At 34.9% G+C, this 25971-nt stretch overlaps 1 protein-coding gene across 2 annotated transcripts in view; it reads left to right on the top strand.

Moving 5' to 3' along the window:
* LOC127560751 (zinc finger protein with KRAB and SCAN domains 8-like) overlaps positions 1 to 25015 on the top strand; it is a 50444-nt gene extending 25429 nt beyond the window's left edge. For both annotated transcript variants that reach the window (XM_051995588.1, XM_051995587.1), the window contains 3 exons: positions 3561 to 3652; positions 3963 to 4089; positions 5878 to 25015. In XM_051995588.1, coding sequence (XP_051851548.1) covers positions 3561 to 3652; positions 3963 to 4089; positions 5878 to 6836 — 1178 coding nt within the window. In that variant the 3' untranslated portion in view covers positions 6837 to 25015. The remainder of the gene's footprint in view (positions 1 to 3560; positions 3653 to 3962; positions 4090 to 5877) is intronic.
* Positions 25016 to 25971: the final 956 nt, after the last annotated feature.

Below are 25971 nucleotides of genomic sequence, written 5' to 3'. Positions count from 1 at the left end.
TTAGGTTTAGTAACTGTATTTGGGTACTTTTGTCTATCCTTTCCCACTTTCAATTTAAGTTCTCTTAATTGAATTAAGTCTTCAGATTTAAAAATTCTTCCCATTCCCATACTTTTCTTTTGTCATTTTACCATTTTATTTGTCTTTAAAAAATCTCACCAGGATTTTTCTAAGAAATTGATTTAGATGACTTAGAGGCATCACATTCTTTTTGTTGTTATTTGCTTGCATTTTATTTTGCTTCTCTCTCTGATTTGATTTTCCTTGTGCAGCATGATAATTGTATAAATATGTATGCGTATATTGCATTTAACATATATTTCTACCATGTTTAACATATATTAGACTACTTGCCATCTTGGGGAGGGCGTGGGGGAAGGAGGAGAAATTGGAACAGAAGGTTTTGCAAGGGCTAATGTTTGCATATGTTTTGAAAAATAAAAAGCTTTAATAAAAAAATATGTGGATGCATAGGAAAAACTGAGTAATATTTGATTTATTCCACAACCTAACTCTAGAGATGAGAAAAAATTCATACGAAATACTGTGTATGTAGAACATAAACCAGCTTTTAATAAACTAAATCTGCATAGTTATATAATCCTTGAATTAATCTTTAGCAGAAAATAGCTATCCTGGACAGAGCATGATAAAAGTAGAAAATGCAAAAAGCCTATTATATAAATGAATTAAAGTGCTATAATAAGTTTAATCAATTAGACAAAATAATTTTATTCAACACTTACAGTGGGAAGCTAGGGAAATTAAGCCTTAAAAATGCTTATAGACTTCTGACTGAATGAAAGATCATAGATACAGTATATGAATAATATCATTTCCCTAGCCAGGTGAATATGGGTTGAAATGTAGAGAGATTAGAAATAATATGTCTTGTAGAGGGCAGTGATTATATATAGAGTATAGTTTTGAATATAAAAATGAAAAATCGATTCATGTGGTCATCTTAAAGGAAAAGTCTTTGAAATTGGATATTGTGGTGATAAGGAGAATTAAATGCTACTCTGAAATTACAAAGCTGAGATCTATATAATTATTATGTTTCTTTCAGTGTGATAACTTTTTGATGTATTACCTTTTAAACTAACTAGACAATCTAATGTATTGAAAAGTTAATTGACTACTGAAAAATCAGTCACATTCTACTGTCTGGTTTTACTGCAAAAAACTAAATTCTTTAAAATTTAGAATATTGAAGACAATGAAATGCAGGTCCCTCCTTTCAGAACAGAAACAGAAACTTGTATATACTAAGTGGTTCTTGTCAGATAGTTTTACATTTTGGCCTAGTTTTTCCTTATGGCATGCCTAAATTTACTTTTTAAAAATACTTTCCTGTTGCTCCTAATTTGATTTCTCAGGGGCCAAATAAAATAAGTCAGATTCCTTTTTCATGTAGTTGAAATCAAAAATCTTATTGTCTCTGGGCTAAATACCCTCAGTTTCTTTAATCATTATGTGGCATGAATTTACGACTCTTTACTCTTCTGACTGGTTTCTATTGCATGCTCACCAGCTTGTTCATGTTTTCCTCAGGTGACATGTTCAGAACTGAATTCTTGAAAACAGTTCTTATCAATGCAGTCCATGATAATAGTAACTTTTTTTACTGACCTATCATATTGTTGGTAGTTCATTAAAACTCCTGAATTTTATTTTAAACTATTGTCTACCATGCCTCCTCAAGCTTTTTTTTTTTTTTTTAACTTAGATTTATCTTAATTAAATTTGCTTTAGATTTCAAGTTTGCCTGTCAAGATTTTTAAAAATCTTAACTATCATCCACTTTATTAGGTATCCTTTTCAGGATTATTTTATTTACTTATTGGATAAGCCTGTGGTACATTGGAAAGCACTGAATTTGGCGTCCGAGACCTGGATATAAATACTGGCTCTGCCACTTGTATGTCCTCAGACGTTTCACTTAACATCTCTAGGTCCCAGTTTTCTTTTCTATAAAGTGAAGACAGTGATGATATTTATTATCTGTGACCTTAGGTAAGTTATTTATGAAAATGTTAAGCTGCACAGAGCTAGGCCATAACTTCCAATTGACATGGAACCAGTTGTTTGAGTCAAACTATTCAGCCAGTTCTGAAGCTTTCCAATTGTACTGCCTCCCCAGCTTTTCCATAAGAATAGCAAAAATCTTGTTAACTATGTAGTATTTCTCTGGTGTACTAGTTTTAGTAGCCCCTCCGAAAAGGAAATAAGATTACTTTATACAGATTTGTAATTGATGAAACCATGTATCTCTCTTTGTGATCGCCGCTTCCTTTCCTAGATGATCTTAAACCAGTGGTTCTCAAACTCTTTTTCTCAGTATCTTTACGGTATTAACAACTATTGAGAATATATCCAAAGAGTTTTGTTTATATGGATTACATAATAGATATTTATCATAAATAGAAAAAAAAAAACTAATTTTGAATTTGTAGACCCTCTGAAAGGATTTCAGAGACCGTCCAGGATTCACTGTACCACACTTTGAGAACCACTGTCTTAAACCATTTAGCTTACCAAGAACAAAGGAGACATAACAGCTTTAATTTGAATAATTTGTGGGAAAAGGAGGTAGAACTGAAGAGTGTATATAATACACTGATAGAGATGTAATAATAAAGTAGAGGAGTTGAAAAGATGGTAGGTTGCCTTAATCTTTCCTAAAGATTTCTTTATGCCACAGAGAGGAGCTTAGTACCTTTTTTTCTGCTTCAAAGTAGACTATCCCCCAAAGAACCTAAGGATAAATACATTATATTTCTTTCTTTTCTACTGACTGTGTGCACATGCACACACACACACACACACACACACACACACACACACACACTTTATGTAAATAAAATCACATTAGGGAATTAGGGAAGGTTGATAACCTACTGAGTTCAAAAATGCAGTAAGAATACCACAAAGACCTCACCTTATCTGTTTATATTAATCTACTTTTGCAGTAGAACATATTTAGCATTTACTCATTATCTTTGTTACATCTTTTCACCATAAAACCATATGTTTTCACTTACCCTTCCACTCTTTCTTAAACTACCTAATCTGAAGTTCCTTAGTCAAAAGCTCTGAAGATTGAAATGTGAACCTGGGTAGACCTGTGTTGATTTTGGCAATAAGATTTATGATAGAAAGTGGGCACTGGAGGTCAAAAGAGACATTCCAGACAACATTAGTATAAATTAAATTAATTCTGCAAGTTCCCTGATTAATTGGACAAATTGATCACAGATATGGAACTAAGAGATATTACACTGAGACACAAGGAGTAGGAGCTATTTGTTACATGCTATTAATAGTAATGAAATTGAAGTCTTGTTCAAAGCATAAATGTCTGTAGAGCATTTAAGTATAGAGTAGGAAAACCCTTAGATATGACTAGTTTCAAAATATCCAGTATACATTTTAAAAAGATAAGAGGCAGATTTGAAATTGGTGGGTAATTAATTCAGAATCCCACAAGTTTGGATCCTAGTGAGGAGAGACCTAAGGACAAGGCTAATACCATTTATGCCTTATTTTTCTTCTCTTAGTTTTGCCCATTTCCCAGGCTCCTGCTTCATCTCAGAAGGGAAGCCCCCGAGACCAGGAGATGGCAGCTGCACTTCTCACAGCTGGGTTCCAGGTAAGCTGTGGTCTGCTTACCCCTTATTAAAATCCCATAGCTGCTACTTGATTATTTGCCATCATCCTGGATCTGCTAGTAGATTTCACCTAGGGTATTCACTCTAAATACTTCTTCCTGGAGATAACCATTCTGGTTTTCTGATGGTTACCTTTTATATTTTTCTCCCCATTTCAACCTAACACAATCAGATAGATTCTCTCAGTATTCTACTCTGATCCTGCTAGTTCATTTCTTTACTCTGGGTTAAAGTAGTAGGACTATAACTTTTGGGACAAAAGGCCTCAGTGGGGATTTTGTGTTGTTCCAGACTTTGGTGAAGATTGAGGACATGGCAGTGTCTCTTATCCAGGAGGAGTGGGGACTTCTTGATCCAGCACAGAAAGACCTCTGTAGTGACGGCAGGCCAGAGAATTATGGTCACATGTACTCCCTGGGTAAGGACCAATAGCAGATTAGCATATTTTAAAATTTTATTGACTTACCATGGGATTGTAGCTATATATGTATGTATATATGCAGACCTCAATTAAGTTTAGCCTCAGGTAACTAAAATATAAAGACTCTTGTAAGATCCTAAAATAACATGCTTATCTTTTTTGTTGCTCATAACAGCTTCATGAAGTAGGTAATATTCCCATTTTACAGATAAAAAAACAAACTGAGTGAGATTAAGTGATTTTCCATAAGTCACAGTAAGTGTCTGAGGTAGGATTTAAACTCAAGTTTTCCTGAATTCCCAAATCCAGTACTCTAATCACTGCCATGCTCGCCTATATCATGTTCTTGCTCTCATATTTCAAAGGATATTTTGTTAATTTTGGTTGGATTCTGTTTGGAAACAAATTTCTGGATTTTTTTTCCTTACTGTCACCTTTTCCATCTTCCCACTTCCCTGACAGATACTTGATATATAGATTTCAAATTTTATTTACCATTGTTTATCTTTTTTTATATTGTTCTTGGTATTTTCTCATTCTTACTATCTTTGCTAGATCTTCTTGCCATAATTATAGAAATCCATTTAGCAACTCTCCATCCCTTTGATTCTTTTTGATACTCTTCCTCCAGTCCTTATACAAACCAAAGTCCAAGTTTTTCTCACTTGAGCCTTTTACCAGCTTTAAGATCATAGATTTAGACTTAGAAAGGGCCTGTGGTAATCTGGTTTTTATTCCATAATTCTATAGATGAGGAAACAGGCCAAGAAAGGTACTTGCTCAGGGTCACACAGATAAGAGCTGGAATTTTATTACAGAACAATTTTATTTTTTCTACAGTATCAGACCTTTCATGGAGGTGACACTTAAGGAAGAATGGGAAATAAGGAAGACAGTACCCCATAAATCTATGAATTCTAATTCACTTCACTTGTGAATTTGATCTTGTAAGACTGATTTATAGATCAGCTTCTGCAATCTGCTTCTTTCAACTTTTAGGTCTGAGAGTAGAAACCTAGGACTTAAGACAGTAGTTTCCCCAGTTCAACTCATCTTCTTCTCCCATATTGCACTTACCAAGTTGGATTTTTAGTAATTGGTTCTGATCTTTGTGGTTATGTTGGTTTTATATCTTTTACACTAGTTTGGCATTGGTTCCTGTGCTTCTGGAGGTTAGGAGTCATGAGTGAAAGCCTCCATTCCCCCTTTGGGCTTCCAGCTTAAGCTTTCCTCCTAGATTGATGATCTCTTCATTTTTGAACATATACCTTTTAGTGACCTGACCCTAGCTCCCCACTTATTGCAAGAATCATTTGATAGATTCCTTTAAGAAGTAGTGAACACCAAATTCCTAAACGTACTTTAGATCCTAATCTGTTTTTGTTGCTCTGAGCATGCTGAACATATCTTTTGTCTACTGTTCTTTAGTAGTTTCTTAGATTACAATTTATAGTTAGAAAACATTTTTAAACAGCACACATTAATTTAACAGAGTATCTCTTATTTTTCCAGACTCTTTTCTATTCTTCCCTTCATGCTAAGATAAAAAAGATAAAATCTTGAACAAGCATTAGGAATGAGTAAATGAATAGAATTACTCTTGTTATTTTCTTTGATTAAGTCTGGCTGGGAGCTTTGTTCCCTGTCTGCTACCTTTGCATCACTGTTATCCCATGGTATTTTGAACCTTGGTATTTCTTTTCTTATATTATGATGCCATTTTGCTATCAAGCCCTGTGCCATTTGAGTGTTCTAGTGTTATTTGGTTTCTTTGGTTTGTTTCAGGTGGTGAGACCAGGAGTGAGAACAGGGATCTTACTCAAAAACAGGTAATATCTTCTGAAATGGAACCAAATGGAGAGAAAACTGCCAAACGCATTGGGAATATTCCTGAGAGTAAAGATCATGGACAAGCTAGTGAATATACAGGCAGGATAGATCGACGGCGAGGAAACCCCCCCACAGGAGAAAGACGACATAAATGTGAGGAATGTGGGAAGAGCTTTGCCCAAAGCTCGGGCCTTGTACGACACTGGAGAATCCACACTGGGGAAAAACCATATCAATGTAATGTGTGTGGTAAAGCCTTCAGTTATAGGTCAGCCCTTCTTTCACATCAGGATATTCACAACAAAGTGAAACGCTATCATTGTAAAGAGTGTGGGAAAGCCTTTAGTCAGAACACAGGACTTATTCTACATCAGAGAATCCACACTGGGGAAAAGCCTTATGAGTGTAATCAGTGTGGGAAGGCTTTTAGTCAGAGTGCAGGCCTAATTCTACATCAGAGAATACACAGTGGGGAAAAACCCTATGAATGTAATGAATGTGGAAAAGCTTTTAGTCATAGTTCTCACCTTATTGGACATCAGAGAATCCACACTGGGGAGAAACCCTATGAATGTGATGAGTGTGGAAAAACTTTCAGGAGGAGCTCACACCTCATTGGTCATCAGAGAAGCCACACTGGGGAGAAACCCTACAAATGTGGTGAATGTGGGAGAGCTTTCAGTCAGAAGTCAGGTCTTATTGAACATCAAAGAATACATACAGGAGAGAGACCCTATAAATGTAAAGAATGTGGGAAAGCTTTCAATGGAAACACAGGTCTTATTCAACATCTGAGAATCCATACTGGGGAGAAACCTTATCAGTGTGGTGCATGTGGAAAGGCCTTTATTCAAAGGTCAAGCCTTATTCGACATCAGAGAATACACAGTGCAGAAAAATCTGAATCCACATAATATGTATGAAAGCTTTCAGTCACAATTCAAGCATTATTCATCCATTAGAGAATTAGCTGCCATTCCTCAGAGCCTAGAAGAAGAGTACTTTGCAAAATTAGTAGGGTGCTTAATAAATGTTTGTTAAATTTGAATTGAAACTACACTGGAGAGAGTCCCTGTCATTGTAGTAAATGAGTGAAAAGTAAGTTAGTCACCATTATAATCTTATCTAGTATCTAGTATCATAGAATCTATATGGTATAGTTACATTATACTACACTTCAGAGCAAGTTGGGCAAAATTTACTTGATATTTTGACCCATTATGTAATGGGATTGAACTTTTAAGTTGCCTATTTATTCTCTGAAATTGAAAAATGTTTGAATAAGCTGCTTATTTACCACCCAAGGAATTTAACTACCGTTCTGGCTAAGTGGCTATGGATTTGAAAGCTGCTACTATTTCTTTCATCACCACATTTTGTCTTTCCCATTGTTTTCCTTCATATTCTTTGTTGAAATTACTGTCATGTTTCTAATTGGATGTACAGTATTTAGATTATCAATGAGGCTTCATGAAAAACTTCAAGCTTTATAAAATCATAGGAAAACTTTGAAAAACACTTAATTCTTTCATGCTAATATACCTACATTTTATTGTAATGCTTCTGTGATTGTTTCCACAGTTTGTGAATTCTTTATTGCTATTTGAATTCAGAATGCTATATTTTAAAACCATACCCAAAGGGTCTTTTCTTTTTGTCATGTCATTTTGTTGACTCCTTTGGATACACAGACATATTATGTCCATTACTTTTGATGAAGTTATCAAAGAAAGTGAAATCAAAGTAATAATGATAAGAGTAATATAGAAAAATAGGTGAGTTGAAATCTTTGCCTAGTTTTTTGGTAAATGTTCAGATAACTGTATGTTATACAGTACCATCCACCTATTCTAAACTTGGGACAGACCCATGCCATACAACCTTCCGAATGCTACAGATTGGGAAAAAACAGAGGCTAAGATAAAATATATCTAAAGAATATACATTTCTTCTGATCATTATTTTCCTCTCTCATGTTCTAATCAACCTCCACAGATGTTGATGTACAGCTGGTACATATTATTTCTTTTTGCTTTATTTCTAGCTATTAGCTTCAGTGACTTCAGTATCTCTTTTGAAAATCCACATATAACCTCAGTTTTAAAGATCCATTCTTAGGACTGTATTGATCTCCATCTTTACTCTGTTAGTCCGACTGACCACCAGGGTCACTGCTCTATCTCTGAGGTTTTCAGGATATGAGGTGTGAATTGATGAGATTGATTTATAAATTACCATACTGGAACTCAGGAAGTCTTTCTTATACTTTCCTTAAGATTTCTTTGGAACTTATTATTTGTAGTTAGCTTTAGAGTCAATTTAAAAGTCATGCTAGAAACTCATGCATATTACTTTTTTTTCCCTAAAACTATTTTCCAATTTGATAATCTCTTCATTAGTAGCTTGGATACAGACTCCTCTGGGTTGTTTTTAAAAACCAGATACCATCAGTCCTTTAAAAGAGCAAAGATTTTCTACCTGTGAAGATATTAAAAAGCATGTAATAGGGCATCTGAACATAATTTCAAAGGAATCCCAAGAATGCTTTGAGTATTTATTTTATTGGAATGATTATAAGATCTCCTAATGTAATTCCTTTAAAAGAATAGCAGCCATTTGGAGATATGAGAAAGGTAATATCGAATAGTGCATCGAATGCTGGACTTGGAGCAGGAAAACTTAGCTTCAAACCTTGCTTCTGACAATAACTTTGTGATACTGATTAATTATATGTGGCTTAATCAGTTCTCTAGAACTTACCTGTTACATCAAAGATGGGTTGTAATCTGTGGTAGTGGAAGGGAGTTCCCTATTTAAGCTGACAAAATTAGATTCTTATGTATGTTTTTATTAATCTTATTTTATAGGTTATCTGTTATAACAAATCACGTTCCTTCTTCTCCGTCTGCCTCTCCCCACTAAAATCTCCTAATAACATCTTTAAGGAACACCCTTCCTTAATTAAATTTTCCCTTACCAAACTGTTTGAATATTAGATTCAATCTTTCAACTTATTGGTTGTTTTTGTTACACTGGTTCTTCTCCATTATTTACCTAGTACTTCATTGTCAAATGCTTTAGCCTTTCTTCATTCCCCATTTCACTTCTCTTAGTCAATTGTCTTACTCCCAGAGTACTTAGTCCCAGAGTAAGCTGATTTTGAGCCAGATAATACCATAGAAAACTCCTTTTGGACATTTACCTGTTAATTAATGATTTAGAAAATCCCATAACCAAGCCATCTTAACCTACTATAGATTCTTCTTCATAGTTTTTTTAAGATAAAGATTTTGCTTAGGAAATGTTTTGTGGATACACATGTAACCTTATTCTAAGGAACCTTAGGATGAAATTTCTGATGGACAGTAAAAACATCTGTGATGCGGGCTCTATCATGTCTCTCATCTTTCCCCTTTTCATTTATTCAGGAGACATTCAATTATGCACCTTCTGTAAGGAGAGCTCTTTACTAGGTTCTAGGGGATTTCAAAAAAGTTTAGAAAACATTACCTGCCTTCATGGAGTTTACATTCTAAAATGATGTCATTATAGTTATGGAATCTCAGAGCTGGAAAAGATCCAGGGTCATTTTCTTCAATCTATTCTTGACCAAAAGTGCTTTTTAAAAAATCTCCAACAAGTGATTATACAGTCTGTATTTGATATCCAGTAGTAATCTACCTCCTTAGACAGGCATTCAGTTTTTAGATAGGTTTAATTGGTAGGAAGTTTTTTCTTCTTGCAAGCCTAAATCTGCAGATTCTACATTGCTGTAGTTCTTTCCACTCTGACCAAATAGAAAATATCTAATGACTGCTACCTAACAGCCCTTCAGATATTTGAAGATAATTATCTTGGTCTTTGAAAGATTAGTAATAATGACTCATTACTCATACCTGGTATTTTTTTTTCCAGTGTTTTTGATGTGTATTTGGAACAGATGACATGAAGTCAGAGCATCCAGGAACTTTCTAATTGTATTCTTATCTAGGATGTTGAAACCTTTTTAGGAATTTAGCCTTTATTCTCCTTGGCAGAGAAAATAGAAGCAAAATAAGAATTAATTTATCCTTTCCATTATTTTTCATTATCTGATCCACTCTAAGAGTATGCCTATCCATTCTTTGATACTCTAACAAAGCTTAAAAAGAATTTTGTTTCCTACCTAGCTAGTAGCTCATTCTGAGCTTTTGTCCTCCAGATAATTATACTTCATAGCATCATGCCCTGTTTTTTAATTCATCCTATTTTCTACCAAAGCAAGTCTACATTTGCCTCTTTAGAGTCCTCTTACTCATTGAAATTAGAGTATGTATGTGTGTGTATGTGTGTGTGTGTGTGTTTTCAGAATTTTATTCTTGAGATCTTCTCATCCTTTTTGGACTTATCTTACTGAATTTGGGCCATGGGATCTTTCTTATTTCTTTGAATCTTTGAAAATCTGTCAAAATCTAGACTGCATTTTAAACTTCTTGGCTATCTTCTTTGCTATCATGAATTCTAAAATATTTTCCACTATTTTTTTGTTACTAAAAATCAAGTCTAAAATAATGGCATCTTAGTTTCTCTGTGTCCTTTCTCCATTTCATTCTCCTTTCCTCCTCCCCTTCCAATTACCCCATTTAATTCTAGAAGGATCAATGCCAAATCAAGAATTTATTTGGGCAATAAGAGAGTTCTAGCAGATACATAGATAATCAGAATTCCGAATTATAATATTCTGTTCCTGTGTTGTTCTTCTTGAACTTATTTTTTTCCTTCTGTTCAAAAAAGTTATAATATGCTCTTTTTAAAAAAAATTTATAATAACTTTTTATTGACATATAATATACTCTTGTTGGAATTCCTGGGAGCTTTTGAAATACACAGGAGCCACCTGACAGTGACTGCTGGAGATCCAACCCAGACCTGTGGAATGGATCTTCTCTTGTGAGAGATGAGACAAGGAGACTGAGAGGCAGTTGCTGTTCTCTGATCTCTGACTGAGAGGCCATTGCATTGTCTGGCCTCTCTCCTCGTCCCTCTGCCTCCTGTTTATCTAATTCTCAGTCTATAACACCTGTGTAAGCAAAGACTGCCTTGCAACTCCTTCAGTTGTTATGATCCACAGCTATGGAGGCTCTCAGAGAATTGACCTGTCCCTTAACATACTTTCATGACAGGAATGCCACTGTTCCTCCCTCTGCTCACCACCCACATGCTCTCAAACTTTCCTCCTCTGATTTCTGGAATTCCTCATACAAGTATAGCTTCTTCATATATAATGCTACTCTTTTAATTTTAATTTTTCTCTTTTTTCAAGTAAGGTATTATAGAACTGTAGTCCAAATGTAATTCTCAGGCCGCAAAATCTTTCATTAGGATTTTTAGTTGACTTTGTTATTATCCTTACCTTGAGACCATGGGTTTTATTACTTAAATTAACATCCTGTGAATTATTCTTCTTGTGATATTGTTGCTTCTCTTTCTTGTATTTTGCTTTGTAAAAGAACTTAAGCAGTGCTCTCTCTTTTTGTTTTTAGTTTAAAGTCAGTTCTCTTCTACTCAACCACCAACACTTTTAGGAGCAACTGCTTTTCCAAAACCATTTTTTTTATTACAGCATAATACTTTGGAACTGTAGTTATAGATTACTCATTTTATAAATGAAGAATCTGAGATCCACAAAGGTTAAGTGCCTTTCCACCTAACAAAAATTACATTTCTCTGCTTTGCTTTTAGAGTAAGTTTTGGGTCTTTGTAGAAATAGGGTGAAAAAACAAGTTTTTGTCATTTTGTGTTAGTCCATTAAGGGGAAATATGCAGAGCATAAAATAACTGCAAATAGGAGATGGAATTTAGGATGGTAACTGAAAAAAATAAAGCAGTTACCTTAAAGCATCTAATGCTTCTATCTGTTAAGGGGAAGTGAGATATGTTGAGCAGAATGATTGAAGGAGGAGAATTTGTACCTCAACAAGGAGATGGGAAAAAAAAAGCATAGGAAAAAAGTCTAGCTTACCCACTAAGTGAAATATGAAGAACTTTTTCTTAATCGGGATACTTCTTCCATCTACAGTCCTGTTTCCCTTCTACTCTTCCTGGAATGAAGAAAACCAGCACTTATAAATGCCTTCTATAGGCTAGATATTGTGCTTTACAAGTATCTTAGTTGATCTTCACAGCAGCTTTGGGAGGTAGGTGCCATTATTATTCCTGTTTTACAGTTGAAGACATTGAGTTGCTCAGAGGTTAAGTGAATTGCTCAGTAAAAGTCTATAGCCATATTAGAAAACAAATCTTCTTTACTCCAGTCTCAATAATTTTTCTGTTGTCACTAATTGTATCCTAATTTCTCACATTGGTAAAAACCCCATTTTTGGTGACTCTAGCTCCTCAAATGAGTTATATGTTCTTCTTTGCATTTTCTTACTAAATTCTTAAATTATAACTTAGCTTCTCCTCTCACCATGTAGATATAGTCATTGTTTCTTTCCCTTTCCTTCCCTCATTACCTTGTGCAGCATCCTTTGAACTTATTAATACCTCAGTCTTGTAATTCTTTTGAACTTCTCCTTTATCCAGTGCCACACACTTAACCTTCTTATTTAGTAATATGTCTCAGATCTCATTTTAATTTCCACAGCCACGCCTCCCATCAAACTGGCCCATTGTCACATGTATGAATTATTTCAGTTATTTGGTTTTGTTCTCCCCATCTCTTAAAGTCCTCCTCTACTGTCTTCTGCACATATTAAATATTATTTTCATGGCATATTTCCCCTCAAGAAGCTATAGGGATTCCTTATAATCTAAACTTAGTTTGCCTTTTCAAGTTCTCTATCAGTTAGTTGTTCAAAAGTAGCTAATCTAATCTTTTAGCTAGTTCAAATTTTTTAGCTAGTTCAAATCATCATCTATATATTCATTTGCCTTTTTAAAAAGTATTACTTTGTTGATCCTGTTTTCCTTGCTTAGGAATTGCTCTAACTTAAAATCATTCCACGTCCATTATTTATGGCACTCAAATCACCTATTCTCAGCTTTCTTTAACTAATCTCACATTACTTACACTGATCACTAATAGTTTATATTTTATTATTTTGTACTTCCTAAATGATAACAGTTAGCTAGTACCATAGATTCATTTTGTATGTGTTTTCTTACAGTTAGATTGTAAGCTCTTTGTGGGCAAGGGACAGTATCTTTTACTTTTGTATCCTATAGTGCCTAGTACAGTGCTGAGTACATGGTAGGAATTTAACAAATGCTTATTGAATTAAAATATATATTCACTATATGAATTATCTGCAATGAATTTTTAAGTTTCCTTCCTACTCCACATTAGTTCTGGGATAGCACTTCCTGCCACTTATTGTGTGTTTAGGAAGTACATACAGGCTAATTTTTTTAAAGATGTGGCTGCATGAGACCATATCCATTATTACTAATACAACCAAATAATCAGCCAGTCTAGGAAAGCAAAGATTAAAAAGATTTAAAATCATAAGCTTCCTACCTGTAAAGAATTTATCTACCCTCTAAGATTATTTGGGGGTTAAGAAATGATTTCTTTAATCCCTCAGTAATTGCTTGTCCACTTCTGCTTAAATTAGGAATGCCAAGGGACTTGGGAATGTAGAATTGTTAGGTCTTAGGCTAGATGTATACAAAACAAGTGAAAAGAAAAATAGAATCATTTGTGATTTGCTCTTAGAAAAAGTACATATACTTGGTTTTAATGGTGTATTACATATGCATGTGGTCTGTAAGATTTTAAGAGTGAACAGTCCTTTGTTTGGGTTCACTCAGTAATATGTATGTTAAGATCACAATGGAATTAGTTATAATAAACTTGATTTTTCTTTTATCCGGAAGTATCTTTCAGCCCTAAGTCTGTCTAATATTACCTATATCTCAGGTGTACCTCATTGCATAAATGAGATAAGCTTTTGGTTAAACCATCAAAACCAGTGTTTATCTTGATTTTCACCCTAATGGTTTATTACCTATTACCTAATGGTCAGTGACATAGTGTTGTGTTCTTTTTCTTCTTTAAAATAATATAAAGGTTTTCTCTGGGAGAGAGAGCAGGTTTCTCAGGGAGGTTTTCTGGAGGCAGCCTTAGTTTCATTTAAGAGTAAATAATTACCCAAAACACAGCCAGGTGATAAAAGTTCAGATCTTTTATTGTCTCTAATATAGCCCGGTTAGCTTAGAGGCCTATCTTTCTATTTGGTTCCAAGAACTCCCTCCGAATGTCTCCAAATCCAAAGGTTTTGTCCTTCAGCCTCTGCCTCTGCTTTCTTCAGCCTCCAGCCAGCACAAAGATGGAATGAATCTCTTGTCTCCTTCACTTGGGGCTCGGCTAGCTTTCTGGCGAGTCTTTCAGACCAGCTTGGTCTCAGTGGGGGAAGTGCAGGAGCTCAGCCACCACAGTGATGTGAGATGAAGATGAATCTGGTTGTGCCTCTGAGAGAGCCTTCTCAATCTTCAGTTCCACTTCCCCTCCCCCCAGAGCCTCTGTTTTATATGAGAGAGAGGAATTGTGAGATATGAGAGAGAGGGATTATGGGTTTCTTTCCAAAGTGCTCTCTGGCCCTAAGAGCTTTAAGGTAGGTGTGAATTCAGATATCTCATACTAAACCCTGAAATCTCCCAAATGTGTGAATTCCAATGAGTAAAGGTGTGAACATAAACATTGTATCAATTAGTTCTACTTAGTACCTTGTTTCAGGTTCTGGCCAGATAAGGTTCATAATCTATCAATTCTAATAAGTTAGCAGTTTGATAGAGATTCCAACAACATAGGGTGTTCCTCATGCTCTTTACTCTGACTACCAAAATGAAGGTTGACTTAGGCTAAGGATCAGGAATCCCTCCTCACAGTTTGCTTCAGTAGAATGAGTCTGATTGGTGGCATTTAGAAGTTGGAGTTGTATCTTCCAACTCAGCAAAGGAATAGATATTTCTAAGTAACATCCATTTAAATCTAACACCCATTTTTACTTTATTTTCTTTCAGCCATAATTAGGAAGGAAAATCTTTAGGAAAAAAATATTAAATGTTATAAGAATTAATGCTATAAAATATTTCGTTCCTTTTCCAGAATCACAGAATCTAAGAGTTTAAAGGAGGAAATAGAAAATACCTAAGATAATTACACAATTAACCAAAAATTTCCTTTACGGTTTCCCAGTACTTGCTCATCCAGATTCTGTTTGGAAACATACAGTGATGGCAAACTCCTTATCTCCTATGGACTCCCATTTTAGTTTTGGAAAACTCTGTTAAGAAATTTTATTTATGTCAAGTTTAAGCTGCCTTCTTCAGTCTTCCAGCCATTTATCCTAAGACTACTCTTTAAGATTAAGCAATACAATTCTAATTTCTCTTCTGTATAGCTCTTCGAGGGCTTATTTCACCCTTAAGACTTCTCTCTGCCTTGGATAAATACCAAATCCTTCATCTGGTCCTCAAATGGAATGAAGTCCCTAATTAGTCAAATTTTTACTCCTTTTAATGCACCTCCAATTTACAGTCCCTCTTACAATGGGATACCTAGAATTAGACACAGTATCCCAGAAATAGTTCTGACCAGAGCAGAATACAATGAAACTATCAATTCCCAAATTCTAGATATTATATCAGTACAGGTTAAAATCATGTTTTGTTACACTGTGGACTTATATTGATCTTTGTAGTTCCCTGCAGTTCACCTCAGGCATTTTCATAAATTGCTGCTTAGTCATACCTCCATTTTATACTTAAATCTATTTTAAAGATTTATTTCTTTTAGATTTGAACCATAATTATTGCTTGTTAATATTATTGGGGATTCTGATTCTTATCCATTATTATTTGTCTTTGTTAGTTGTCTCTGCCAGATTAATCACACACAAATCTAATAGGCATTTCAGTAACTAGATACAGCAATGGTATGAAGACCAAGTTTCCATTGAGTCATCAATGACTACACTTTGCATCTTTATCATTTAATGAGTTCTTCTTCCCCATAAATAGAATACCACCTAGCCTACATCTTTCCATCCTTTCCACAAAGCTAGTGTGAGACTTTTGCCACAGACTTTGTCAAAACCTGGCTAAATTATACACACACACACACACACACACACACACACACACACACACACAGAGTATTCTCCTGATCTTCCTAGTCTGGCAGACCTATCAAAAACAAAACAAAAACAAAAACAAACCAAAAAAAAAAAACAAAAAAAAACCAATGAGGTTAGTCAAGTATGGTCTCTTTTTGATGAAGCCATCTTGGCTCTTGATAATTGCTACTTCATTTTCTAGATTATCATAAATCTCTTTAATAATATGATTTAAACATACATTTTTGGAATATAGTCAATATAGGAATTTCTTAAGTTGGTCTATGAAAATTTGTTATGACAGTTTTCTTTTTCTTTTTTGTTCAGTGGAGTTAAGAGGAATGGGAGGGAGAGATCGTAAATGTATGTAGAAGAATCTATAATTTTTCTAGGAATCAAGTTAATCTTACCCCACTTAGGTTTTAACTTCAAGCATTACAGCATTTGAGAGTTCAGAGGATGAAAGGAATCCCTACTGTCACATATCTGACAAGGAGTCATCTAAACTTTCCTTAAAGACTTCCAAGGAGGGGAAACATCACTCTGTAGATAGTTCATTCCACTTTAGGTAAACTTTGTTAGGAAATTTTTCCTGACACAGATAAAAAACTGAAGATCCCTGTTACGGCCTGTCAAGATTTTTTGGATATCAATTTTGTCATCCACTTTGCTAATGTTGATTACCTCTCTTTGCTTTAATTATGTCAGTTAATAAGTATCTATACTTTATTTGAGTTATTGATTTATTTGTCAGACAGCCCAATGCCTAGGTCATCTCCTTAGTATATTCTATCTAGAGGTCTCCTATCATGTTAATGTTGAACCATTTACAAATTCTCTGAATACGCCCATCAATTCTGTTCTTAATCCACATCCTCATAAGAATAGTGGAAGATATTTTTGTCAATAATTATTATAAAATCTAAGTAAATAATATTTACAGCATCCCCCTGATCATTCATTCCTAGAATTTGTGACAGAAGAGAGGAAATCTAGATACAGATTAGTTTTAATCTTGTCAAGAACAGAAAGGAAATAATCTGGCATGGCCCGTTCATGAAATCACCACTTCTCTTTCTGTGTTTGCCAATTATCTCTTAAATGATCTCTGGGGTTTTTTCAGAAATTCAAGATCACTGACCTATATAGTATTCAGATTCTGGTCACTTTCCTTTTTTTGAAAATTGGTATATTTGCCCTTTTCCAGTCTTTTAGTTTGTCTTCTGTTTTCCAAACTCTTTATCACTCACAATGGTCCAGCAGTTACATCTTCCAATTCTTTCAGGACTCATAGATGTAGTTCATCTGAACTAGATAATTTTAATTTATTGAAGAAAACTTTTTTCACATTCTTTGTTTACTTTTCTTAACTCTTGTTAGGCATTTTTGTTGTGTTATCTTCAGGGCAAGGGCCATCTTTCTTGTACGAGAAAATATAAAAAATAAAAATTGGAAAGCTCTATCTTCTCTTTGTTGCCACATATTATCCCATTCAGTCCAAGTAATCTTCCAATATAATTTTTAAAAACAATATTAAAAACATTAAGCAATAAGCAACTTTTTTTGTTTTTATCTTCCCTTATCTGAAATTGCTCTTTTAAAAATTCATGTTGATATTCTTTTGCTTTTTCTTTATTTCTCTGACTCTCCTTGCCAGGGAGTTGATTCTTACTTAGAATTTAATATTTTCATATCTTAGAATTTCATTCATCTGTCATTGTGAATTTAAAATAAGGCAAGAACTGAGCTTAGATACCATTTATCAATATAATATAATACTGTTAATACATCAAAATATAACTTTCATTTCTTATTATTCGTTGAAACATAAGTGATGAAAAATGGTTACTCATTCTTAGAATTTGTGACAGCAGAGAGGAAATCTAGATATAGTCTGACTTTTTTGGAAAATAAATTTCCTTCCTATTCAGAGGAAAATCTCACAAATTAAAATGCTCTTAAGAAAAAGTCAGTCTAGGAGGTATGGGAGATCCTCAGGAATGACATTTTTTGCCATATATAGAAAAAGGAAAAATGGGACTTGTCTGAAGAGACAGATATGGATATAAAAAAGTGATCAGAAAACTCAGATTTAAAAAAAAACCCATAATTTAAACAACAACCTCTCTTCCAGCAAAACTGATCAATAATAGAAAAAGTTTGACTTTATGTAATGGATACATTCCCTCTTTTAAAAAAAATTATGGGAGGTCTGACACTTCCTACAAGACTATGCCTTGATCTTATATTTATCTTCAGTTATATAGATTTCTTTCTTTTTTTCTCTCCTTCTCTCTCTTACTTGCTCCCTCCCTTTCTCTCTTCCTCTCTTCCTTTCTTTTTTCATTCCTTTCTTCCTTTCTCTTCCTTTTCCTTTTTATTCCTTCCTCATTTAGACTAGTCATTTAGGGGATGTTTGTGAAACATTTTATGAACCCCCTTATGAAGAACAGAAAATGGATTATTTGCTTCATTTCCAACCTGAGCCAGTTTGCCCTTTCTTAATCATCTGGAGAGGGAAGCCACCCTTATTGGTGCCAGATGTGGTTTGAACACTCATCACTTTACCTCACTTCAGCTCAGTTCTCCATATTGCATATATCCCTAGCTCAGAAGATTACTAATCTTAAGCCGCCTCAATAGGATTATAGTTATATGGCATCCATACCTGCTTTCAAGTAGTGGTATGGAACAGAAAACAGAACACAATGTAATATAATACAGCATAATGCAATAAAAAATAGAACAATATAATTTCCCTTTAGTGGATTCCTCCACCTTTTGAAGGATGGAATTATAAGATACTAAGATATGCTTTTGCTTTTGCCATAGAGAATTTTTTTTTTTAATTTTTATTTAATAATTACTTTATATTGACAGAATCCATGCCAGGGTAATTTTTTTTTTTACAACATTATCCCTTGCACTCGTTTCTGTTCCGATTTTTTTCCCCTCCCTCCCTCCACCCCCTCCCCTAGATGGCAAGCAGTCCTTTATATGTTGCCATAGAGAATTGCAGCAAATATTTGGAGCTTTTTATTAACAGTTTTTGTTTTGTCATTTCTAGTACAAGTCTCTTATTTTTCCAAAGAAAACAAGTACAGTGAGTATTTAGCATCTTTTTGTTATGTTCATTATCCCACTAAGTATTTTTTCTTTTCCACATACTCTAAAACTAAAACCAAGCCAAACAAATCCTATAACCTTTTGTTTTCATTAGCATTGTTTGCCAGCCTTTGCTCATTTCAAGCATTAGCAGTCCTGATATTTTTAAAGGATTATGCCATGGTCTTGTATTCACCCTCAAGTATTAACATATCTTATTTAAATCATGTTGATTGATGAATTTCTGTGTCTTCATAATGGTATCTTCACAGAATGTCATTTTCCCCTTTCTTTTGGGAATATTTTGTTATTTTAAAATTTTCATTATTAAGATTATCTCCCATCCCTTCTGGGCTAACTCACCCTAAAAACTTTTAAGCTGATAAGCTGTTTTTCTTGAATCTTCTGAAAGCTACTTTTTCTGAATCTAGGGTATGTGCCAGATGTTGAATTTTATACATCACAGATACTGAAATTGGAGAAGTGACCACTCTAAGAATCCCAATTTGTTTTTTTTTTCTTGGAGAAGACCCCAGTTCAAATCCTACCTCGGACACAAACCATGTTATCCTGGGCAGTCACTTCACTTTTTTCACTAAAAAAGAAATACAAAAAAATGATAGTTTTTGCTCACAGGGTTGTTTGGGAGGATCAAAGAAAGAAAGAGGATTATGCCGTTTTTGAAATGCTGTGTACATTTTGGCTGTTATTATTTCTATTTCAAGACCAATTCCCTTTCTTTGGCAGAATTAGTTCAGGAACAGCAGTTTCCCACCTGTCTTAATTTAACTTTCAAAAGGATGAAAATATCATTAAGATGACCCAGACCCAGAAATCATTAAATGCTTTGTTTTTGGCAGCAAGCACTTTTCCCACAGATATTCTCTCTCCCTACTTAATGTATTTATAAAAGATTTCTGATTTGTTTCTAAAAGATTATCCATTTCCTTCATTTGTCCTGGTGTCTTATAGTATACTTCTATAACACTATTGCTTCTGTTTTACTCTCTGCTGATCTTACCCAAATGCTTTTCCATTAATTTCCCCAATATGCTTCCTGGATTTTTTCTAATGAGCATATTTCCTTAATACACTGTTTCTCTGCCACTTTTTTTTTTTTTACCTATTTATCTTTTCAATAAATTATATATCCCTTCAAAAATATTCCAAAAAATATTCCATTCATTAGTCCTATTTCACAAAATCTCAAGGATACCTAAGGAAGTCAAATTTCTCTAGTTTGTCTTGCCTATTAATCTGCGTTTTGTGCCATGGATTTTATTGTGCAAAAGACTTGGATTTTAGATTTTTAAAGTATTTTTGTGATTTCTGTGGAGTAGATATAGTTCTCTGTGCTATCTGGATTGGTTGATAGCTATAGGAAGTTTTGTCCTTTTCCTCTTCTTTTTTTTCAACTTACAGTCCTCTTGATTGCAATTGCAAGATTCTTGGCAAAAAAAAAATTTTTTTTTACTAGTCCTTGATTTATTACATCAATGACTAAGAGTCTATCAAAGAGCCAGCATGATATGAAAGATTGTTGGATTTGGAGTAGGAGAATCTGGGTTTGAATCTGTTCTTTTTATTATCTGTAGGGCAAATCTCAGCATGAGTTTCCTTATTTATAAAATAAGATGGGGTGGACTAGATGAATTCGGCTCTTCTAGCCCTAAATTTATGATTCCTGTGTTTTAACTTGCAATTCAAAAAAAAAAATTCTTTTTTAAACATCACTACAAAACCGTCTTTCCAAATCTACCTTTTCTTCTAAAGTTTCTGGTATTCGTAGTAGATATCATCTCTGTTCCTAACATCTTCACTTTCATGCTTTTTATTGTAACTTCCTTCTCTTTTGTCTTCATGAATCACAAATCTTGGGAAATATTCATCTCATATCCCAGTTTCTTGCCTTTAAAACAGTAATTCTCACTATTGTCAGTTTTATGAGTGAACAAATATCTGCTTTGACACTCAGGTTACAAACCTGAATACTCATCTTTTTTCCTTCTCAACCCTCAAGGGATAATCTATCTTCCTATGGAACCTCATTATCACTTATTAGAATGTTAGCAGTTGCTTCTTCAGAGCATCCATCTTAACCTGTTTTTGCAAAGAACTTAATACTTAGTATCAAAGTTTTCTGTATTGTTTCTTTCTTACTGCTATCACATTCTTTAGCTCTCAGTGCCATTCTGCTTTTTAGGATCTCTTTTCTTGAATTTTACCTTGAAGTCTATAAGTTGCTGTTACAAGGGGGAAAAAAATCACCTAATGGCCAAGCCTCTCTAAACTTAATCTGTTTGGATTCCAGACTATGGACAGTACATCATCAGGCCCTTACTCAAAACTTTTTATGACAGATGATAGAGATTGCATTGTCATCAGAGCTTTAAGAACCAAGAATCCCCTCCATCCTTTATTGAAGCAATAGAGTAGGGATTTAATGGAACTTTTAGCATATTGACAAAAAGTAGCTACACTTAGTCCTCTTATTTTGAAGGTTTATGAAGACATGACTCCACAAAATGAAAATGAAAACATTTCAGAAACTTTTGTAGTCAAAATGGGTTTGAACTAGTACAATGACTTTCACACAAAGAGCTACTTAAGATAATTTAAGATCCTTCATATTTTTACTGATTTGAATAAAGTAAGTCAAAGCAAAGTGCAATTTTAAACGTGTTAAGTTTTTTTTTTTCCCTCCAAAGTTCACATCAAAGTCATGCAAGAAAAATGAGAGGGAAGGAGAAAATAATTCAAGAATTTGACAGATTTGACAGATATGTTAGCTCAGCAGTCTTTGATTACTTGACATCTTTTGGTGTCTGCTATTATTGTGAAAAATACTGTTCACATGAAAAGGTTCACTATTAGTAATTTCTTCTCAGGTGACATGGTCCTAATAGTATTAAAGTCTCTGAACTGCTTTCTTGATGAAATCCATAGTAATGACACAATCAAATCCTTCATATCCATAAAAAGGAAGCAAAAAATGTATCTTATCCAGAGGCTGACATTTTGCTGGTTGGGACCAATTGAATAATCTTAAAGAACTTCTAATGGTCAGTGAGCTAGGCCCCAAACTGAGCCAGAGGATAAGAAGGACATGGGGAAATTGGGCACTGCTCTTAGTTATCCCAAACTTCATGCTTTCACAGAAGTTTGTGTATTTGTAAAGTTAAGATTCTCTTGATTGCCACATGGTTACAAAATACAAAATTTTGAAATCCAAATTATTAAATATAACGTCTCCTTAATATAAGGAAATAGCAACACATTATTAAGAATGACTAGTGCAAGAAATAACAAAAAGTGCTTATGTGTTATAAAAATATAAATTGCTGAAGACCTCTCTGATGGGAAAAGGTGGGAATTGTGGGGGTGTGAGAAGCAAGATAAGACACAGTTCTGTATTTATGTTGGTGAATGAAAGGGAGAGTCAGTATGACTACTGTGAGTAGAGATGCCATTTTACAGGACAAGGTCTCATCTTTAGTCCTGCTAGCTGTCCAGATGCTTCAGTGGAGAGAGCTCTCAGCCTGAAGCGAGGGAGATGAGTTCAAGTCCAGCCTCATTCACTAACCATATGACCTTAGACAAGTCACCTTTGTTTGCCTTACTCCAGCTGGCCCCAGTCTGATGCTGCCACAAATTCCAAATCCACTAGACTCCAATGAACAGCTTGGTCTTCAGGGTCATGAAGAGTGGGACACAGCAGAACAAACTACCTGCTAGACTTTGGGAAAATCACTTAGTCATTTCATTGCTCCAGGGTGGCTAGAGACCTGCATTGTTCATATATATCAAATATCAGGATCAGTCGCAGAGTAGAGAGGATAAAAAAAGCACTAGAGAGCTTTCAGTCCCTTGCTCTCTTATAAAAAATTTATGGGAACCCTGAAAGAAGAATCACATGGCATGAGAAGGCTTATAGTAACTTTCATCTTCGAGTGTGGAGATAAAAAATCAACCACAGCATGACAATTTTAGAGTTCCAACCTTGAAATACCAGTTTTATATGAGCTTGTTACCCTTAAATTACTGGATAAAATTCCAGTATTCATAGGGAGATTAAGTCAACTAACATCTAGTATAATGCCTATAACTAGGCATTAGTGTCCCAGACACTAAAAAGTGCTGGGGATACAATGAAAAACTATATAAAGTTTCTGCCTTTTTGGAGCTTACATTCAAAGGGTGAGAGCAAGAGGACAGACAAGTATACAATTAGATACATACAAAATATATACAGCCTGACAAGGTAATCATCCCTGAGTGTGAAGGGGGCAAGGCATAAAGGCCTCCTGGAGTAGGTGGGATTTAAGCTGAGTTTTGAAGAATATGCAAACCAAAAAGCATATTAAGGTGGTATTACATTATAGCTAGGTAAGGAAATAATATCCAATCATGAAGCCTGAAGATGGAATGACATGGAGGAATAGTAAGAGGGCCCGTGTAGGTTGGAACCCAAAGTGCCTGTAGAAGAGTTAAATGTGAAAAGATAGGAAGAAACCCGGAAGTCTGAAAGACAAATGAATTTATTATGATCCTGGGTGGTTTAGATGTGCCGGTAAATGTTTAATAACCAATTTAGCGGTGGAGGGTAGAGGTATAGACACAAATTTCATTTTAATAATATTTTCTCCATCACAAGTCTAGACTATCAAAAGGACAAATAAAACTCCAGTTTGTAACTTGCATATTTCAGAGTTGCAAATACTCATACTGAAAATTCAACGAGCGAGTGTCTCGGCTGAGATAGAAACGGGCAAAGAAAAAAAATATTTTTAAAATCAACTTTGCTTGCAATTCGCAAAGCAAGTTGTGTTGAGCACTATAGCATTCATTTACTGGAAGCAGGCACCAGAAAGAAAACGGCGGGAACCGGGGTGGGGGGCGTTGTTCCCTCCTCCCAGCCTCACGATGGTTCAGCTTCTCCCAATGAGCAAGCCTTTTTATTAAACACCGAGTCTCAGACATAATGCTATTCTCTGGGGATACAAACAAAAACGAAACTGTTCCTGTCCCGGAAAAGCTGGCATTTTAATGCAGTACAAGCATGTGGGCAGCCGTTTGTTTCCCCTCTCCTCTCCTGGCTGCTTAGGAAACCTAGGAAGTTAACAAGTGCAAGTGTTAGGCGGCGTTTTCTGGTTCTTCCGGACTTTAAGCCCATAAGCTTCCAGGTTTTTGGTCCGTGGGTTCCTCGTGTATTCGTAACTAAAGAAGCTCAACCCACGAGTCCGAATGTACGGCGTGCCCTCTCGGACTGGAAGTGGATAGGTATGCCCGGAAGCAGGAGTTCGTTCAAAGCTCGAAGTCTCTTGTAGAGCGGGGCAGAGGCGTGATCTCGCCGCACTGGAACTGCACTTCCCTGCCTTTCTTTCTGCAGGTATGGCCGGTCTCCGGCCCTCGTATTCGTGTGATATCAAGAATATCTATGAAGAGCTTACTGTCCCTAAACTACATCTGTATAATTCAACCTGTTGTTTTGCTCCTTTGTTCCCTCTTATTTGTTGCATCTAGTTAAGTATAGAAAAGCGTTTCATTAACGTAAGCCAGATCATAGATGCCTGATACCCTGGCCCCTATCTGATGCTAACATAAATTCTAATATGTATTCAAAAAAGGCAGCAGAGAGTAAACTTTCCTTTTATCTTTGTTTTTCTACGCAATCTTTTTTTGTCCCAAAATAAATTTTCTTCCTTGCTCCATCTTCCTAACATTATAGACCTAGTAGTACCCACCTTGAAGAGCTTGCCACAATGCCATTATCTCATGGTACTTAAATGGATATATGGAGCATAAGGTGAAAAAGGACCAGCTGAAATTTGTTCTCTTATATTGTCACTTTTATACCGTTACTGTCTAATAAAATACTTTTGTTCTCTTTATTTGTATTTTTCATTGGTATGTGGTACTATTCTGCTTAAATGGAGAATTCATTTCTCTTAGGAATTCACTTAAAGAAGCGTGATTCAAAGGAACTATCTCCCAACCACCCCAATTAGAGGTGAATGGAAGAAATTCCGATGCAAAATAATTGGAGTGTTAGCTATTCACTTTCCAGATGAACAGAAGGGGCTTCTTTCTGATAGTAAAAAGGGCAGATTATGATAATTCTTAGAGCCCCGTAAACTCCTTGAAACTCCAGGCAGTTCTGCTACCAAGAGACATCTGAACCTTGTAATGCCAAATGCAGGACCTTTGCCATCTATCAATGGCTCAGGTCAGAAATGCACACAAAGGAATAAATCATTTCACTATTAGTGCAAGAGCAATGCTAGAACCATGATAAGAAACTTCAGACTTGGGTGCAGGTCTACACCTTTCATTCACCCCAACAGTGATGAAGAATTGTATCTGTATTAGAGATACTTTTGTTATCTTTTTTTTTTTTTTTTTTTTTTTTTGTTATTTTGCTTTTGTTAGTTTTATAGCACCTACTATGTGCTAGGCACCCTGCTAAATACTTTTTACAATTCTCATTTTATCCTCACAACCATCCTGTTAGGTAAATTTGATTATTAACAAATCCAAATATATTTAATTTTATTCAGATTCCACAAAGGTAGGAAACCATTTGTAAAGAAATGACATATGTTGATTACAAAGCAGGAGCCCCACATATTATCAGAAAATAGTCATTATTAGAGCTTGAAGCTGTTTTCTACTTTATCTTTTTAGTAGACTAAAGGCTAGTTTTCTGGAGAGCCTTTCAGACCAGCCTTGGTCTCAGTGGGGGAAGTGCAGGAGACCAACAGAGACAATTTCTCTTTTTATTGTTGTCTAGATGGATAAGAAAAGATTAGAATAAATGTGGCAATATTTTTTAGGGCTGGTTTGGGAA

The sequence above is a fragment of the Antechinus flavipes genome, chromosome 4, assembly GCF_016432865.1.
Source record: "Antechinus flavipes isolate AdamAnt ecotype Samford, QLD, Australia chromosome 4, AdamAnt_v2, whole genome shotgun sequence".
Lineage (NCBI taxonomy): Eukaryota > Metazoa > Chordata > Mammalia > Dasyuromorphia > Dasyuridae > Antechinus > Antechinus flavipes.
This window is presented reverse-complemented; position numbering and strand designations above follow the sequence as displayed.